A 20,854-nucleotide genomic window follows, 5' to 3' on the forward strand; every position below is an offset into this window, starting at 1 on the left:
CCGTGCTGGACATGATTTTCACATGTGAGCGACGGGCTGATTTCTGTGGAGGCAGTGTGGGCTCCACCGCTCCCCCCTGTGTGGCCACTGGCTGACTGTCACCATCAGGAAGCCTGAGGCTTACCTCTGCCCCGCCCGCGGCGAGTGGTGTACTGTCGCGGGGCCTGGGCTGCGCCCTGGGCAGGGCGTGCAGCTGGCTGCTGCTGTGCTGCAGGCTGAGCTGGAGGGCGGAAGGGGTGTCTCTGCCAGCCTCGCCTGGTGGGCACCTTCGCTGGAGGAGCTGGCGAGCGGAACCCGCTTCATTTCTGGCCCTGTGTGGGTGTGGTGTGTCCTGAGGAGGACGTCTCACCCGGGCCGCTAGAGCAAGGCATCCAAGCCTGGAATACCTCCCTGCTCTTTTGCTGCTCCTCGAACCTGGCAGCCATCGTGACCACGGCTACACCGAAGACGCCCTGGACAGAGACCGGGGCGTCGAGGAGTGGTGCTTTCTCTCTGTCTGAGAGCTTAGCCAGTGAAAGCCACAGAGACCTCTGGGTAGCCACCGCGGCACCCATCACCCTCCCCAGCGCCTGTGAGGTGCACCGGGTCAGTCTGAGTGACAGATCCGTCGCACGACGGAGCTCTGCCACTGACGGGTGATCCTCCCCCAGCGACAAGGCTAGCTCAGTCAGGAGCTTCGCCTGATATCGCTGTAGCTGCGCAGCCGTGTTGGTTGTGCAGGCAGCCTGCCCTGCAGCCAAGTAGGCTTTCTCTGCCAGCTGAGCCTGGTGCCTGGCCACCCGCGTAGGCAGTAGAGGCTTCTGGCCGAGGCGCAACGTGGGGGAGGCGGGCGAGAGGTAGCCCGCTACTGCATCCTCCACCTGAGGGAAGGAGAGGTAGCCCCTCTCACTAGCCCTGTGGAGCTGCATGTAGGGAGCGAACCCCGGCACCGGGGCACGGCCCGAGTAGGGGGTCGCCCATGTCGCCTGCAGTTCCTCGTGCACCTCCTCAAAGAAGGGGATGCAGCTGGCAACTGGAGCGGCGGGGCCAGCATAAAACTCCCCGTCCAGCAGTGAGGACCGCACACTGGGAGGGGGAGGGAGAGGGAGCCCGAGGCAGCTGGCTGCTCTCAGCGCAACCTCGTGGAGTTGCTGGCCCAGGATCCGTGACGTAGTCGGGGGTGTCTCCACCATTATCTAGGCCGATGTCCAGCTCCAGTTCGGGCAGGACACCGCCCAGTGGTAGCTCCTCCGCCTCGCTGTCCGCTGCCCTTGGGCTAGCAGGTGGCGGTGACGGGGAGAGGCCAAGGAGTGGAGCTGCGGCTGCAAGGCGGCTGCTCCCACTCACAGAGCCCACGGCTGGAGGCGCACTCAGTCCTACAGGGGCGTTAGCCCCGGATGGAGCCGGTGCAGCCCCCTCGGCGTCCTTGCGCTCCCATAGCGCAAGGCGCCTGGTAGCCTTAGCTAGCGTGAGGCTAGCACAGATGGCACAGACAGGGTCAGCGCCTGAGAGCGCGACCACTGCGTGGTTCCTGCCGAGGCAGGTCACGCACCGACGGTGGCGGTCACCCTTGACACGGGTGTGCCCGCAGTCGGGGTAGTGTCTGGACATCTTTTTAATCTGAAAGTAGAAGAAAGTATTAATACACAAGCACACTATCAGCAACGAACACGTTGTTAGCAAGCTAGCAGGCTAGTCAGAAACTTAGCCAGCTAGGCAGCTAGGATAGCAGCTACTACTTCCAAAATTAAGTTGAGCCAATGAATTTTGCAGCGCCCTGAGCTAGTGAGGGTTAAGGAACCCGAATAACTCACCAACCCGTAGAGAGCAAAAGCACACAAAACTCTTTGACTTTTGGTAGCGTAGAGGATATTACTCGGAGCTGGCACTTCGTTCTTGCGAAGTTTTCAAAGAGACAGAGATCTGGTGCGCGATTCAAGATATAGACTCCTGAGGGGGCGGGCTCAGGAGTGCGCGCTGACAGATCTCGCGGCCTTTCAGGCGTGAATGGATAAATGCTTCGATTTAGGCCCATGACTAGTGTCATGTACCATACTGTTATATCGCAGTGAACTGCAATAAGGAACACTGACATTCTGTTTTATTTATGTGCCATCTCGAGATGACACTCCTTTGTAAGAGGAGATCCAGTGGCTCCCTCAGGCCCTGCTGCACTGCCCTGTGTGATTGGTGTGTCAATCAAAACTTTGACATTTGCTCAATATGTAAACATTTTTATTTTGATCAGTTCGCGTAAAGCTCCAAGCTTAAAAGTCATGGTCTCATGCATTATTAATGGCTTAACTGAAATTAATTGGACAGTTCTGTCAGGTAATCTGGTTAGCCCAAGAGCAAACAGAGTGATTCTTTGGTGTGTTTTTTTTCTTTCTTTTACCTGACCTTCAAAGGAACTCTTTCCCACCTCTACTGGTCACGATATTGCCATTTATTTAATGATAAAATGTCTCCAAAAGGCTAAATTAATAATGAAACATTCAAAGAATACAGTCAAGTCTAATTAAAAAATACTGATGAAAAAAACGGTTGGCATTGGTAGGTGATATGTAGATTTAATTTGTGAGTTCCATATTGGATAATATTAGTGACAAAAGAATGAATCATAAAACAAACCTTTTTTAAGTTGGAAATAATGGCACAGAGCATTTTCCCTCCAAACTCAGCAAAAGGATTAGGAGGGGTAGTCTTTTCATATTGCAACCTTTCCCCTGCAGATTTGGTCCTGGACTGAATTACAGCTTTTAATTTACTTTTATGCCTCGTTCCCCAATTCCTATCCGCTGCATATTCCTTCTGACAGTTTAAGAGGTAGGTTCATTCTTCCTATTTTAGTGCTATTGTAGAGCAAATCTCCGCATGCAAAATTAATCTGGCTTAATCAAGGCCAACAGAGGGTGAAATGAGAACTCTATACAGGAGACATTATTTCTTTACACAAGGTAGATAACAATTGCAACTTTGCTGCTCTCATTTGCAAGAAACAGAGAGGCAATTGGGGCAACGGGGACACACTTGAGGGAAGCAGCATTCAGCCTCTTGGTAAACAAATTAACCTCCAGCAGAAGCCTTCCATTTCTGGTGAGCATCATAATCTGATTACCTCTGTGAAATATGCAACCTGTTTGGTCTTGTGCATAAACAAGTAGATAAATAAAAGAGTGTTTAAAAACAATTAACAGTCGTCTCACCCTATTGGATGTGAAATAAACACCTTAAAATATATTTTTGGCGCAGTGTTATTTAAATTTTTAACGAACGATACACACTAGAGGGGTGCCTTATGTTTTCTAAGCACCTGCTACCCTAACATGTTGTTTACACAAACATATTTCATGAACCGCAATCCCTGCTGCACTCTAATTGAAGATTGGTGTGTGCTTGGGAGAACTGGTGTCTGTGCCATGTCTGTTCCATAATTAGATTCAGGCAGAGACTGTTGCATCCATACCCTGTATCCATGGTAATGCTCATTGCATAAGTCGTGATTATTCATTGTGTTCATTGCCTATTAGAAGTTCTTATATCAGCTTTTCTAACTGACTGTCCCATATCTCTAACACCTGTCCAATCCAAGGCCAAGGTCACACCTGGTCTCTCCAGTATTCACCTCACACACCCCAGCAGACTCCTCACACATGTTATAAGCAGGAGAACACATACACATACACACACACACAAACAGGCATGCACACCAGCAAACATGCACACACACATACACACACACACACACACACACACACACACACACACACACACACACACACACAGGTGCATGCAAGCAAACACACACACATTTGCACATTCACACTTACACATTCCCTTGGGGGGTATGCTGATTACATTTTTCTGAATCTTCAATGGGGCAGGAGGTTTTCACAAGAAACACATTTTAGAAATACATTTCTCCGTTTATCCCTTCTGTCCACACTGAAACGTAATGTTCTACCTCCTGTAGCGGGGATTGATAAACAATTAAACTTAAACGTTAAGTGTCCATTCCCACACAACACCGTAACACTAAATGAATGCTCAATGAATGTTTGTTTTGTGTTTGTTTGTGTGTGTGTGTGTGTGTGTGTGTGTGTGCATGCATTCGGGGGAGGGGTAATATTTTTGTTTGAAATGTCCATCCCTAGCCTACTTCATACAACTTAAAATGGTTAGTAGCGCTTGCAGTACTACCACATGGAATTTTATTTTACGTAACAGAATCATATTGAATAAACCACAGCTAACACAAAGGTGCGGTCCACAGGCCCTACATGCTTTAAGAAATTACATAAAATACTGTAGTGCAGTTTATACAGTGTGGTTAATATTGGGGAAAATACTGTCTCTCATCAACTAACTGCTAACTTCAGCTTTTTATCTCAGAAAATGACAGCTGATAGCACGCTTGCTATCAAAACGGCGTTGACTTAAGGTGTTTCAGCATTTTGGTGTGGACTTGTTTTCTCCTAAAATTGACCCGGCTTAGTGTAGACTTAGTCTAACCAAATTATTTTTGAAGCGGGACACAAAAACCTGATCATGTTCTGTTTCTACTACTGTCATAACTTCAGCATCTGAACAGAGTGGAACTGTCACAACATTGTGAGATGATTCTTTCATTTATTAGCACAAACTAAATGCAATCATATTTAAATTGTGATGACTGTTTTTCAGAAGGTGTTATAACCCTATAAGCACTGTGCCATTGTAAACACCTTGTTTTTCACAGGGATTTCTGCATTACAAGAGACATACTGGGCTGTGACTGAGCTTATATTGGAGCCACTCCTTCACAAAAGAAAATTAAAAATAGCCAATATATGTCTGAAAAAAGGTCCTTATGGATGTTGTATTGGCTATTTCAGATGACTAATTATAAAATGAATGGTTGTCTGTGACCTGAGAGAGTATCATTGTTTGCAGGAAAAATTGTGTTACAGACCACTTCTGCAGTACTTGATAATGGCACAAAGCTCAGCCATGCTAATTGAACTCTAAGCCGAGCACTACACAAAATATGAAGCCTTTTGTTTTCAATTACTTGTTGTTGTTTTTTTACTGTGATAATTACAAATATGTTAAATTGTAAAATGTTCTTGTGAATATCGTATTTATCTATTGCAGGATGTGACAACAAGAGGCCATTGTAGTCATGCTGTCATGGCTTAAATAGAAACAGTTGATTTGCAGATCAATTGTGCAACTCATTACTGACAGTGTCAAAGAGGATATGGTGGGCTACTATGTTTGCTATTGGAGAGTTCTACGAAACAACAGAACATAAACAGATGAAGAATATTATGCGACTGCTAATATATGAATCCTACATTATTACATTTTCCATGTCCAGAGGTTTGTACTGTGCTGTTGTCAAGAGAGATGCAAAATACTCAGTATGGGAGACCTCAGTATGGAAGACATGGAGGCACACAGGAATAAAAAGATTTGAACCAGATGAAATGGGGGAGCACTAAAGAGAAGACTGATTAATCAATTTACAAAGATTCTGATACACGTAAATGCTCAAAGCATAAAAGAGCATTTTTTTTGTTATCCGTGGGAAATTGTTATACTCCACACTAATCTGGTCATGGGTGTTGACAGTAGTTTTCATTTAAGGCAGTCAGTGTTATTTAAGATAACTTGGAATTGATTTATCTCACCCCACACCAAATGTAGTAAACATACATAAAATATATTAGAAACTTGACAATGAGGACAAAAACATTGTCACAAAAAAAATCCCAAAACACCATATAGTTTCACTTATAGTATACATAGCAATTCAGTTTTAGAAAGTACAATAAAAATGTTAAATACCCTTTTCACCTTTGAGCACTATCTTTTCCACTGCAAGTTGACATAGTTTTATTGTGTCAGTCAGATATTTTTTTGTTGGAGGTTATGAACCAAAAGCTGTCAAACACCAGTGACAATGAACCGACTGTCAAAACCATTTCCTCACAGCGTGTGACAGGTGACAAATATTTGCACTGTTCTTGGCCATGCATGTGTCTTCCCCAAAATGAAGTTCTGTGCATTTACATTCTGTGACAGATAGGGCAGTATATAAACATGGACATGAAATTCACTCACGCTCTCTGTCTGGCTCTCTCCCGTGCTGGCATCTTTTTGCATTGTGTGGCCAAGAAATCTGCCAGAGGGACTTCGACCACAGACAGCGGAACTTTATCTGTAGGGGCAATGAAACAGAAAAACAGGATGGCTTTCTTTCTGAAATTTGTGCACCCGGGAGGTCCGACAGCACTTTGAAATTTGATTTACTAAAAGACTGCCTTCAGACGCAGTTTAGCTGCTACCTGCTTTTAGACTACTCCATGTTATAATTCATTGTTTTATATTTTGGTGTCAAGGCAGCTTTGGCAGAGCCGGACAAACTGAGATTTTGGATAACTGTAACATCATAATCTTAAAGTGCAAAGACTAAAGATAGCACATAGCAGAAAATACATACAGTATGTGATACATTTGTGTACAGTAGTATCAAGGTAGTATCAAGCAGAGACCACAGGGGATGTCATGGGAATTCAAGCAGCACTTGCATTAGAGTTAGTTCAGGATATCATGGAATAGCATAGAAAGGTTTGAAAAGAGAAGATATCTTTACACATTTTTTCTCTTAAGAAAAACCACATTTTACACTACAGACCATACTTAGCATACAACTGCTGCTCATGTGTTATGTGTGTGTGTGTGTGTGTGTGTCGACATATTCTATATTATTATGATTGTGTTTGTGTGTGTCTGTGTGTGTGTGTTTCTGAAGGTGAAAGTTACACCAACATCCAGGAAATCAGGATGATAAATCCTGCAGCACCTAGAATGTACCTAGATGTTGGGATTAACATCTCATAATCATAATACTTTGTTGAAGACGTATCCTTTTCAGATCGATGTATTACCCTCGCCCTTATTGGCAGAGGTTGTGCCTGTCACCAGTCATCCATCAAGGATGCACTTCCAATGGGATATTGTCTTTACCCAGAGCACCCTCCATCACTTATGTCCTCTGTTTGGAAATTACATCTGATAGAGCTCCAATGGTCTATCCATCCAATTGTAAGTGGCACTTCGACCGGACGTCAATAGCAATTATAATCCAGCCGAGGCAAGTGTGCTTCAAGAACACTGGCAGTTCATTACGTTCATCCTAGTCTGATTGGAACCTGACATCCAATAGGCCCATCAGGGAATCGGGGTGAGAGGAAGCCTGCCATTGTGGATAATTTCTCTCAATACCTCTAAAGACATTACAAGAGGCACACTACAGATGGGATCTTCTGTTAGCATTAGATTAGCTTCAGAGCGGATTCTTCTCCCTGTCTCTCTCAGCTGAGTGTCATGGTTTTTCTCCTATCTCATCTTTATTTGTGTCACGCTGAAGCGTCACATCGCGCCGTTATGGGGCACACCATCTGGGAATTGACAGTAGGGTCATCTATCACAGCAGCATGGCCACACTTAAAGATGCCGTCTAGGGTTTCGGGAAAGATTGTTGATATTTTTACTCAACAGCCAATCAAATTACACCCTTCCGTGCTCTTGAAGCACCATGTTGATTGGTTGGGATTGTTTATGGCTCGGTCTGAGCCACTATGTTTGTTTCTCATTTACACAGCCAGTTTCTCATTTACACAGCCAGAACTGAACAGATAGCTAGAGGACTTATAGGAGCAATTAGCTGAATTTGACAAAAAGTGTATGAGATTAGAATCACAAACTGCACCTTTAAGCCACCAAGTAGAAAGCTAAAAGGAGGCTGTCAGGGCTAAAAGTCTCAATCAGAATATAAAAACACTGAATACATTGCTTTAGGGTAAGTGGGGGAAATGTAGAGCATATGGAGAACGTTGAATCTTCAGCAAATTAAACAAGACCCTTGAGTGCAAGGGTGTAGCTGTTTTAAATGTGGGGTGGGGGGTCAACCTGTCCTGCTTGCGTTATCCTGTATGATCTCACATATTAACTGCTATAACATAGATATAACATGCTAACTATGTATCAGTGGCGTCTGTCGGTTAAAATTGAGAATGACTTGTCAAACTTAGACTTGATGACAAATGATCAGACAAACTTTAAATTCCAAGCATTATGATCATGCTCTGACAACTGTCAACTGGCTATAGAAAATACAAAATGTGTTGATAATGGTTATGTCCCCCACTACTACATAGCAACGATTCCAGGTTACTCAAAGAAGCATGAACAAAATTTCAGGATGGGAAAATGCCAAAGTATAAATAACCTAAGTAGGCCTATCAATAGAGAGTAGCTATTTTGAATGGAATAACTCTTAACTAACACAATGCAGAAATGTAATAAACATCAGAAAATAGCCCAATCTCAAAAAGTGCACATGAGAATTGACTCCTAACCTTTCTATAGCCTTCAAGTAGAGCTTCCTGTTAGATTTTGATATTCAGGCTATTGACAATCAAACACTCCACGATCTGGCAAACGCATATTGAACCCACTTACTTGTTCCCTTCTAATGCTCCATTATCAGCAGACACAACATGCACACTATTCCCAATTCCAGGGTATTTTGACTGGCATACTCAGTGTAGACATCCAAATGTCTGCGTAGATGGCCACATGTGACAGTACTAAATAATCTGTGAGCTCCCTTTTTTGTTGTTCTCCGCTTCCTTATATCTATGATGGCAAATTCTTATACAAAAAATATGTAACTTTCCATTTCTACTCACTGCCTGCTCTAGGACAGAGAAACACCTATGCTTGAGTAAGACAATCACCTCAGCAAACTTTATTGGGTAAAACAGCGGCAGATTCTCTGCCTTCAGTATAGGCAAACAACACTGAGGACTTCGAGGCCCGAAAACAAACAATAAATCAGCTATCCAAACAGTGGACGACTGTCATTCTGTCGGAGAATTGAACCTGATGTTATCTCCCGGATTTTGATGTATAGCTGCATAGTGATGCGTAGGTTATCTCACCGACCCAACGGCAATGTCAAAACAATTGAAATTCATCACATGGACAGTGTGATGATGATGCAAGCAAACATGCCACAACAAAACTATCTGCTGATGGAAAAAAAAAAAAACATTCTTTGTATAAGTTTATTGCTTCAGTGTCAGAGAGAATAATACAGTCTATGCTCCTGTAGGAAATTATACACCCAATGACATGTCAAGCCAAGGTTTGCTGTGTTTAAAGCAACATTATGTAACAATTTTAACCTTAAAATAACATTTTAGTGTACACTGACTTGTAATATGCAGAATGTCGTCTATGCCACGGCACGCCTGGTTTTGCACTATGCAACTTTGGTGGACAGGGTGAGACACCTCTCACGAGAACTACGTAATGTTTTACAGCACCAAGTCACACAACAACCACTAGACCCTTCTGCTAGCTTTAAGAATAAGCTAGCACAGGCAGTGCTAAACGACGCTCATTAGACGAGCGCAGCATCCTGGGGGTAACATTTGCCCTTACAAGAGTATTTAAGTAGGTGGGAGCAGAACCAGCAATCACTCTGTAAGCAAGCATAAGTGACTTGAACTTGATGCGAGCAGCTACAGGCAGCCAGTGTAGCTCAATGAGTAGTGGGGTGACGTGTGCCCTCATGGGTTGGTTGAACACCAGATGCGCCGCCGCGTTCTGGATCATCTGAGTGGTTTCACCACGCATGCAGGCAGGCCTGTGAGGAGGGCGTTGCAGTAGTCAAGGCAGGAACTCACCCAGGTTTGCACCAGCAGCTGCGTGGTATACTGGGTTAGGTACAGCCTGATTTTGCGGATGTTGTATAGCGCAAAGCGGCACGACCGGGAGACAGAGGCAATGTGGTCAGTGAATGTCAATTGGTCATCGATAATGACACAGAGATTTTTTGTTGTTTTGGAGGGAACAAGAGATAAGGAGCCAATTTGTATGTTGTGGTAGATGGCCTGTTTGGCTGGAAAGACCAACAGTTCCGTTTAGCCAGATTCAGCTGAAGGTGGTGATTCTTCATCCATGTGGATATATCAGAGAGACAATCCGAGATCTGCGCCGAGACAGTGGTGTCATCAGGAGGGAAAGACAGATACAGTTGGGTTTTATCTGCATAGCAGTGATATGAAAAACCATGCGAGCGAATGATAGGGCCCTGCGAGGTGGTGTACATGGCAAATAGAAATGAGCCTTGGGGCACCCCTGTGGTGAGGCGGTGAGGTACAGACAGCTGATCTTGCCATGACACTTTGAACGAGCGCCCAGTTAGGTAAGATTCAAACCAGGAGTGTGCCCTGCCAGAAATGCCCATACTTGACAGTAGAGACAGAAGGATGCGGTGACTGTGTCAAAAACGGCTGATAAGTCAAGCAGGATGAGAACCAAGGATTTAGCTGCTGCTCTAGCTGTTTTTAAGGCCTCTGTCACAGACAACAGGGCTGTTTCGGTGGAGTGACCACTTTTGAATCCAGACTGGTTTGGATCGAGGAGATTGTTCCTTGACAGGAACTCTGTGACCTGTTTGGAGGCTGCCCTCTCAATGGTTTTGGAGAGGAGCGTGAGAAGTAAGACCGGCCGATAGTTTTCCACATGAGTGGGATCGAGAGACGGCTTCTTGAGCAGTGGTGTTACCCGAGCCACTTTGCATGAAGAAGGAAATGTTCCAGAAGTAAATGAAGCATTAATCACATGTGTGATTGCCGGTAAGACGGTAGGTGATATGGCTTGAAGGACGTTGGATGGGATAGGATCCAGCGGGCATGTAGTAGGGCGGCTACCTGTTAGGATTTTGGAGACATCACTCTCTGTGAGAGGGGTGAAAGAAGGAAACAATGAGCCATTGACGGTTGTGCCCTTAGACAGAGGAGACAGGTGGCTGTATTGGTTCTTGATGGCTGCCACTTTCTCTGTGAAAAAGGAGGCAAAGGTATCAGCAGTGAGGTTGGTAGCTGGGGAAGGAGGGTAGAGCAGAGTTTTGAAGGTGGAGAATAGTTTCCGAGCGTCAGTTGCGCCGTTGATTTTGTCATTGTAAAAAGTCTTCTTAGCAGCAGTGATGCTGGATGAGGACGACAGTAGTGTCTGGTAGCTTTCAAGATCGTCCGGTGCTGCATATTTGTGCCACTTTCTCTCAGCTGCTCTGAGATTGGAGCGCAGCGTTCAGAGGGTATAACTCAGCCATGGGTGAGAGTGTGTAGATCGAGCAGGTATGGTGGATAGCAGACACAGACTGTCCAGGCATGAGCTCAGAGTGGAGCAGAGAGATTGTCTGGCATCATCAACCCTAAGTGAGGAGAAAGTGGTGAAAGGCGGAAGAGCAGAAGAGACCAGAGAGGAGAAGTGGGTGGGAGAGAGGTTGCGGAGATTGCGGCGGAACAAGACCATCAGAGGGATATTCATGTCACCAAGGATGAGCATGGGACACTCATGCTCAGGGATGGATGACAGCAGGGTGTCCAGCTCATGTACGAAGTCCCCCAGTTGTCCTGGTGGACGATAGATGACGACCACATAAGCTATAACCGGAGCAGTCACCATAATTGCATGATGTTCAAAAGAGGCATATTTGTTCGAAGGCAGTAGTGGAGTGAATTTCCAGTTGTTGGAAATTAGCAGGCCTGTCCCACCTCCACGACCACATGGCCGGGAGGTATGGGAGAACGCATAGTTGATGGAGAGTGCAGCCGGGGTAGCATTGTTTTAAGTAGGGATGCACCGATACCACTTTTATACAAACCGATACGAGTACGAGTATTTTTATTTGTGTACTTGCCGATACCGAGTACCGATACCGATACTTCTTAGATTTGGTCTCCATGAAAGTGCAATTAATTTGGAGGCAGATTTTATTTTTTCCTCTCCAGATTATGTCAAGCCTATAGTACAAAATTAACAGAAGGCTATCCCAAGCCAAAAATAAACAGAGCTTTCTGATTTTAACACACAAAAAAAGCCTTCAAACAGACAATATCACCACATTAGACAAAATGCAAATATAACCAGATAAAGGCAATTCAATTTGCTACATAGTTAACAACACAGTCTGCTTAACAAAAAGTGAACAGAACTATTACTGGATTAGCACAAGAGCACATTTCAGTTACAAAAGGATCAGAAGAATCTCCTGCTCAAGTACACAAACAACAATCACTTAACCTATGTGGCACAGTCTTTCTCTCTACCTCTCTCTCTGTGTGTGCGTGCGCGTTTTTTTCTTTGGCAAGACGTCAGTTAAGATTGGTTGCTTCGGTCTTGCGCCACTAGCATCAGTGAACTCTGTGTACTTAGCACTATGGTGTGTCTTCAGATGTTTAATCAAATTGCTTGTGTTAAACAAAGTACTTTCCTTTCCGCCCCTCGACACCGTAGCAGTGCAGATCTTACACTGTGCCCTACTCCTGTCGTCGTCATTTATCTTAAAATGAGCCCAAATCGCCGTTAAGGCAGCACAAACGAAATTGCTAATCGCTAACGAGATGCTAGCAGCTAAATTTAGCGAAACCTGTATACTGAAATACTTTGACACTATGACAAACTTTCCTAACAGTCAAACATCAAGCAAATGCAACACAAGACGGCAAATAAGCTACTTACTAGTCTGGCAGAGAGTGGTAGGACAGGTAGGACAATAAATCACATTTTGTGTCAGCATAGACCGGCCAGTTTGATGCAGTGAAATACTGATGAGTGGTATCGGTGCTTGGTATCGGCAATTCACAAACAAGTACGAGTACGAGTATTTTAACGAAGTATCGGCACCGATACCGATACTGGTATCGGTATCGGTGCATCCCTAGTTTTAAGGTTTGATCCATGTCTCAGTGAGAGCTAAGAGATCTAAGGAGAGGTGGTTGGCATAACCAGGGGTCGGCAACCTGCGGCTCCGGAGCCGCATGCGGCTCTTTAGCCCCTCTGCCGTGGCTCCCTGCAACTTTACCAAAAAAAAAAAATATATATATATTTTTTATATTTCGTCAACTAAACGAGGGGCCGCAATTGCGCTACCGTGAGCCGCGCGCTGGACTCCGAGTCGGGGGGGTGGGGGTGGTGGAGGGAGTGAATGACAAAGCTCCGTTGGTTTTTGGCCTCTGCATGTGGCTAATCAGTAGGATCTAAATCTTTAACTGGTGGTATGTGGCATCAGGAAGTACATGCCACAGGCAGGAGGCGGGACATGCCAGTAAACCGCCAATCAGCAGCTTTGCCCATTGACAGCCAAGTGCACGAACGAATACTGAGCGAGAAGTGTATACAGGATTAAATTAAAGTTCGTAGTCAAAATGTTATTTAGCTGCAAGCTAATAAATGTTGTTGTAGACCTACCGTGTGTTGAATATTAAAGTTTCAGTACGTATAACATTATAGTTTGATGAACGATAACAAGCTCCTTTTACAGTCAAGTAGGCTATTGCTTTTACCATATGCATTTGGAGTCCTGTCCATCTTTGGATCCACATACTTATGCGAGCAGATTTTCTCAAATATGAACTATGTAAAATCTAAATATCGCTCGCGCCTCACAGATGTTAGCCTGCAATCCTGTGTAAAGATGAAAGTCACGTCCTACAGCCCCGACATAGACAAGCTCAGCAGTGATGTTCAGAAACAGAAATCACACAGGTGAGAACACTATAATTTAATAGGCTATTATTTTGCACAAATATATACAGTATATATTTTAGAACCTGAGCTGTTGTGTTGTTTTTTTCATGTTCAGACTCGATGGTTGATTGCTGTAGGTGGCTGAGGAAAAATCAAGAGGATGACAACAAACCTATGTTTACCTGTTTATATGTTCTATATTATATGTTCTATATGTTTATACTTATTATACTCGTTCTATATGTTTTATTTATTTCAAAGTTATTCATAAGAGTTTGAGGTTTTCCTGTTAGAACAGCAATAAAATGTTCTTCAACAATTTTCTCTTTGTTGTTTTATAATTTTATAAATGCAACAAACTATAGATCTTTTACAGTGTGTCACAAAAAAATTGTGAAATGAAAATATTGTTATAAAAAAGAATATAAACAGAAAATCCCTCATATTATCAGGGCCGCTCCTTAAACCCACACATTCCATGGGGTAGCGCAATTACGGTAGGCTACCGTGCGGTGCGCCGTGGATCCTCATGAGTCAGCGTCTTGGGGGGGGAAGTTTGCGGCTCCAAATGATTTTTTTTTGGTGGGAGAGATACCAAAATGGCTCTTTTGATACAAAAGGTTGCCGACCCCTGGCATAACCAGATATGAAATCGGCTTTGTTGACTGCAGACTGACAGTTCCACAGGCCAACAGAGAAGGAGGTTGTAGCAGATGAGGTTTGCAGAAGTGAGCGGAGGTTATCCAGTTTGCGCTGCCTTCTGTTATGCCGGGACCTTCTGTGATAACCAGTGACAACAGAGACGCTTTAGTGACACATGGCTATGGCAAATGCAACAGGTTTACCTTGTTCGTGGTCCTTGCTTCGGTGGACTTGCACAGGTAGACTTGTAGGTCTTTACCCAAAAAGCTCTTCACACGAAAAGGGCTGAACACGAGGGCTGACACTTCCGCTGATGCTTCAGCAACAGCCCTATGGAAATAGTTTGCTAAGTAAGTGGACATCATGACAGAGGCAATGAAGAAACCAATGAAGACTTTGTCGGAGGGAGACAAAACCAAGTCGAGCCGGTTTTCTTTCTTTGGGACTAGTAAGTAATAACTTATTAGCTGTCTTGCTATGTCTTGCGTTGCGCTTGCTTGATGTTAGGTTGTGTTAGGGAAGTTGTTGACTCACTAGTTGTTCATCAAAACATCCCTGGCAATGTTATTTATGAAAGAATGTGACGCAGCCAATTCGCACATAATGGGGCTTTATATTAGTTTTCAGATATTGTATTTGTTTGAAATAGAGTGTTATTGGCTAAAATTGTATTTATGATTGTTTTCAGAAAAATAAACATAGCCTACATTATGACTGTAGAGTTAGGTGGCACTGACTTTGATTGACTTTGGAGTTAGTTTTATGCTGTCACTGCCTGTCTGCTTTATGTGGCTTGAATAATTCATGAGGAGTTTGAAAATGTTCAGGCTTAGGCTGCAATGTCAAATTCAATATCAGACTGAATAGTGTGAAAAGCTGTGTTGCATGCAGGTTAGTGCTCTGAGGGAAACATTAGCATAAGGTATGATTTTTCTTGAGATTGGTGATTGAAATTTAGGGAAGATGATGAAAGAAGTCATAATCCCATTGTTGGTAGTATAGTCAAATGGGCTCTGAAGTACATCTGAAGAGGATGTGTGCCCTTTGAAATGCTAATACATGTTTATCTTGGCAAATCTGTGCGAATGCATCAAAACAAAGGATTTTTTTTAAATAACTTTGTTAAATTGTGCATCGGCAGCATGATCATTTAGAATATAGTTCTATTGACACCATGTATAGTGGGAGTATGCCAATATGTTCCACTGAATTACAGGTAGTAAACAATGCAGCTATCTACATTCCATGCAGTTGTATATCTGCTCTTTTCTTGAGCTGTCTGATGTCATCTTCTTCAAGAGAAGCAGAAACTGTCAGAAAAGAGGTTAGAAAACAGGCCACTAACTGTGTCCTGACATTAAAGGTTCAATCCTCGATCCTGCCTTTCTCAGCTGAGTGTCGTGGTTTTTCTCCCATCTCATCTTTATTTGTGTCACGCTGAAGCTTCACATCGCGCAGTTATGGGGCACGCCATTTGGGAATTGACAGTAGGGTCATCTATCACAGCAGCATGGCCACACTTAAAGATGCCGTCCGCAATTCAGTTTTGGGAAAAGGTTGTTGACATGTTGTGCTCTACAACCAATCAAATAATCTCCTCCCTTCTGTGCTCTTGAAGCAATGTTGTTGATTGGCTGGAGTAGTGCATGGCTCAGTGTTGGTGGCTTTGTTGATTTCAACCAGGTTTTTTCTAAAACGGTTACATTTGCAACACAGTCTTCATGCCTTCACCAAAAAGCAATTGTGTGGTGTTCAGTCACTTCAAACATGCCTTACTCAACTTTAGATTTTCTGCTGCCAGGCGTGTGTTATAGTCACATTTTCTGTTTTTCTCTTTTTTTTTCTTCAAGACACTGTTTTGGGTCAAACTTCATTCATCACATTTTTTTAAGTAAATGTTCCAGTCATTATTGCAGTCCTCCACTTCATAACCTGCTTCAAATAATGTCTGCTGTGCACTTTTCATCTGAATATGGGCTGATTGTACACCTAGAAAATGGATTCTTGGATGTGGAAGTCTTAACTCTATTATATTCATGAAAGTGGCATTATTATGTTATGATAGAATGTTTTCTATTTTCAGATCAAGCTCTTGTGTTATTAGTGTGTGCGGCAAATGATACAGAATGCAAGCTTAATAGACTGTGACTTATACGTGGCCCTTTGAAAGAGGGCCAAAAAACACCATTTCAATCCAATTTATTTCATATCCATAGCCAAGAATGAAAAACATGGCTCTTTTATTAGGATGCTCTTTCATATCGACAAGGACCAAATTATTGTTGCGCTGATCCAGTGATGGTATATTGTCAACATAACTTGAAAGCACCATTTGCTTGATTAAATTGATTCTAAATAGGGGAAACAACTTGAAATGGGGGGTGGTGGTGGGAGGAGGTGCTGTAAAATAGCTTCCCAGGGTTTACACCCTCGCTGTTCTCAGAGGTACCTCAGACTAATGTAACAGCTCCCCCATGTGGTGGTCTAAAAAAGTGGTTCAGAGTACATTCCTCCTCTGCAATCCAGCAGAACTTCCCCACCTTTACAGCCCATTCGTCTACCTCTATAAACTTCAGAAAAGTGGAGCACGAGGAGCACAAGGGGGAAGTGGGTGGAAATGATGGACTCTGTGAAAGGCTCTGTAATGCGTCTCAGGTGAACAGGAGCTATTGGTCTGCTAACGCTGCAGCAGACTGCCTGCCACATGAGAGCCTTAAAGGCGGCCGCTCAGGTAGATAGGTCACATAGGCAGGCAGGCCAGCCCATGGCAGACACATCAATCGCGGCAGCTCTCGTGGGGAGCTCAGATGACAGACTGAGATGGATTCTGAGAGAAGTGAGCTCTGGGAAAAAACAAACAATCAAGTCGACTTGATGCACCCAGTAAACAGAGTGAGTCAGACAAGCACTGAGTGGAAGTGCAGCGGGGGCGGTTGATTGGGGGAAGAGAGAAGATGGCTATTTCAACTCCGCTGCCTACAGACTAAGAACATGTTAAGTACTTCATTATAGTAATTAATGTCTTATGGTAGAGCTGCCACACGAGAGAGATGGTTCCTTCAGAATGTCAAATTCTGTAATCTATTTAGTCGGTTTCTACCAAGCAATTTTTATTGTTGTGCCTCTGAGGATGATTTCATTATGGCAGTTGTAAATCAAATAGCCCTGTGGTGGTAATACTACAAGAAAATAGGCTGTATTGACCATGAACTGAAAACAATCTCAGTGATTCTAAGTGTTTCATGTGGAAAATACTATCCCTTTTGATGAAAGAAAAATAGCTTAACGCCTACATTCTATGTGAGCCAAATAAGCTAAGGACCTAACCATATGATAGACTGTATGGCCCACTGAACACTGGGAACTAATATCCAATAAATCCTCTGTTTGAACTCTTTAATCTGTTCATGTTTATGTAAGTATAATTTAATCACTGAGAAAATAATGTATTGTGGCACAACTGCACAAGGGCTAGCCTGTAAAGACCACTGGCCTCTGGGATACTAACATGAATCACATTCTATAAATCACATTCTTTTTTTAGCAAGGTTGAAGTTGATCTGCACAAAAATATCTTAGAAAGTATGTAAGGCATGGAAGAGAGGAAAAGATACCATCGCTTATAAAACATTTCCAAAACACAGAAAACAGACGGGCTATTTGTTAATGGAAACTTTTCTATGTAAAGCATCTCATCCCAACAGTCCTCCTATTCACACAAATACTCAGTGTGGTGTTTGGTTTTAAAAAATAAAACAATAAGCCCATGGCATTGGAAAATTATGGGCCATGTATACATAAAGGAAAATTGAACAAAATAGCAAACCTAATAGCCAAGACATTAATCTTTAACATTTAAGTAAAACGATGCAATGGCAAAATGATGGAATAGAATAATATAAAATATTCTGTGCTAAAGGAACTCTGCATATCTATTCTCGTCTCCTGTTTCTCCATCTACCGTCAGTAAACAGATCTTCACTGTGTTCCCTTCAGGGCACACTTTTGTCTATTGGCCTCATCTGGGCTGTTCTGTGCTGAATTCGCTCAGTCATAATGGCTCTGATGTCAAACGCTTCTCATTGCATCTTGCCAGCTGCTTGCGCATTCTGCCTGTACAACTCATTTTGTGTCAGGGGAGAGTTTGGGGAAAGGACTCGGCCGCGCCCTTTCGCTGAGGCCCGAGGGAGGACTTCTCGTGCCTTTGAGCGGCTCTTCTCTTTAATGGAACCATCATTGTGTCATATCAGGGTCAACAGACATTTCCAAAGTAATTTTTTTGCCCCCACTGTTTGTGGACATCAGTTTGACGATGATCCAATTAGACCTCGACAGTCATCTACAGCCATAATTAAATTGCCTCTAATTAAGCGTAGACGATGATTGACAGCAAGCCTCTCACATTATCATTTGCTGTATTCAATCAGTTTGTTAGGATATTAAGTTATGGCAGGCTAATCAGTAATATTTTATGCAGTGGCAAAGTACATTTAGAATAGATGAGATAAACATTACTGAAAGTATTTATGAATGGGTTTTGAATGGTAATTTGAAGTGAACAGTGTAATTCTCAGGGTGCACCAAAAGCTCAGCTCCTCAAATCTACAGTGACACAGCAAAACAGAGTCCAAACTGCCCTACAGCACAATGAGCTCACAGAAGAGAACCAGGTCTCAGTCAGTCTAATGGTATGTAACACTGTGCTAACAGAACAGGTGCCTATATATATAACCTTAGGAGAATAATAATTATTCTACAGGATTCAGTCTCGATGAGCCACGTGTGTATGTAGATAATGCCAAAACCGCCGTAACCACTGTCTATTAGCATTTATTATACATTTCATTGCCCTCAGTATGCCATCCCAGATGCTATCAGACAGTGGGACATATCTCGCACTAGTCTGGCACGGATCCCTTCAAGACTAAACCAGGGAGCTAGGCTGCTACTGTCTAGGTTGGATTGCCCCAGGAAGAAATATAAGGGTTAGCAATAAAGCTAATTAATGGCCCACTGTAATAACTGCTGCCCTTAGTACAGTCAAATCAATACAGAACGCCATGCATTTCACGTATGATATGATGACCTTTCTACCTTTGTTTGACTTATGGCTAAAAAATTATGTCTATGTAGTATGTTTCAATTCATCTGGTATAACTCATCTGGATAGAGCTCACATAGCATAACTAAACCTCAGTTTTAATGGCCAGTGCAGGGGCACGAATGAAATGGTGGCTTAATTTAGAATCTTTGTCTGGAATGTCAGTTTTGGGACCTCTTTAATTAAATGTCATTTGTGTATGCCCTGAGCGAGGCACTTAATTATATAATGACTAGAAAATTAAACATCCATCAACCAGTAAGTAGGAGGACATCGAGTGTACTGCCCAAGAAACCAGTAAGTAAATGCATTTGACAATGCGATTTTGTTTAATATATTTAAAAAATAGTGGATAAATAATTCTTTTTAGTTTAATACATAATTTAATCTGCCTTTAATCTTCCCCCACTAACGTGGCCCCCATCCCGTTCCTGGAAAAAGTCAGATGCCCTCCGCTTCACTTCAGTGTGTTACCCCATTCTAAAGGAAAGGATGGTTTTATTAACCTCAGATAGACTCCCTCCCTAGCTCCCTATTACAGCACATAAACTTGTAGCAAACATGTTAGAAGATCAAATGTACCCACAATCTAATGCAGCTGCACTTTGCCTGGAAAACATATAACCTCACCTTTCATAGATCTGAGCCCTGTTAGAAATATGTTCATGTGCATGCACACGTTAAATCATTCTCCTCTTTCCAAAACATGGTGTTCTTTGACACTGGGCACATTTGGGTCTCATAATTGTGTTCATTGCTTGTGGTTTGGAGAAGACAGCAGTGCCTTTAGTCCCTGTTCTGTTGGGTCCCTACTGCCTGCAGCTGTCTTCTGCTGTGGGGTGCCCCCTGCCTGAAGTTCTCCTCCGCTGTGGGGTGCCCCCTGCCTGAAGTTCTCCTCTGCTGTGGGCTACTCCCACTAGATCTACAGTGTTGTTGGTTCCATTATGCATGGGGTTCTCCACATGTAGATTCTCTGCTCTACCCCTGTCTCACTTTGCCTCTCACATTCTGCACAATGTGCCTTTGGGCTTATTACATTTTTACAGGTCTATCAAAAGTGTCTGTAAAGGTGTACATTGCCTCCCTGGTTAAACTTAAAATTAGCTTTAATTTGAAAAAGTGTCTGTGGAAATGTATCTGTCCTTGCCTTAGCTGGTGTTCTATTTTTCCTTTATGCCATTAGACCCATTGCTGTTGCCAGACACAAAGCACAGTGCCTGTGTTTGCATTGCCCATCAGAACACAACATTTAACCTTGCTCTAACTTGAGTCATGATATAGGAATGAATATGAAATATGAATTGAATGTGGTGGTGTGTGCATATACAAAACAGCATGCTGTGTAGGACCTGCTCAACAAACCTTTAAATGGCAGTTGATTTACATGCTTATAGGTGGTGGCAGGAAAGGGTTATGGCTGAGTGAGTCAGCATAGACAGACCCCCGGTGGCACACCTCGGCATAGCTCAGAATCAGTCTAAGACCCTGAGGACCTCTCAACCAACACGCTAGCCTTCCTGTCAGATAGACCTTAACACGTAT

The 20,854-nt window shown here is 43.3% G+C and overlaps 1 protein-coding gene across 1 annotated transcript in view; it reads right to left on the bottom strand.

Moving 5' to 3' along the window:
• pde4d (phosphodiesterase 4D, cAMP-specific) overlaps positions 1–6,159 on the bottom strand; it is a 112,784-nt gene extending 106,625 nt beyond the window's left edge. Inside the window, exon 1 of the mRNA XM_042708265.1 lies at positions 6,085–6,159. Coding sequence (XP_042564199.1) covers positions 6,085–6,126 — 42 coding nt within the window. The 5' untranslated portion in view covers positions 6,127–6,159. The remainder of the gene's footprint in view (positions 1–6,084) is intronic.
• Between the last annotated feature and the right edge of the window lie 14,695 nt (positions 6,160–20,854).

The sequence above is a fragment of the Clupea harengus genome, chromosome 7, assembly GCF_900700415.2.
Source record: "Clupea harengus chromosome 7, Ch_v2.0.2, whole genome shotgun sequence".
Classification (NCBI taxonomy): domain Eukaryota; kingdom Metazoa; phylum Chordata; class Actinopteri; order Clupeiformes; family Clupeidae; genus Clupea; species Clupea harengus.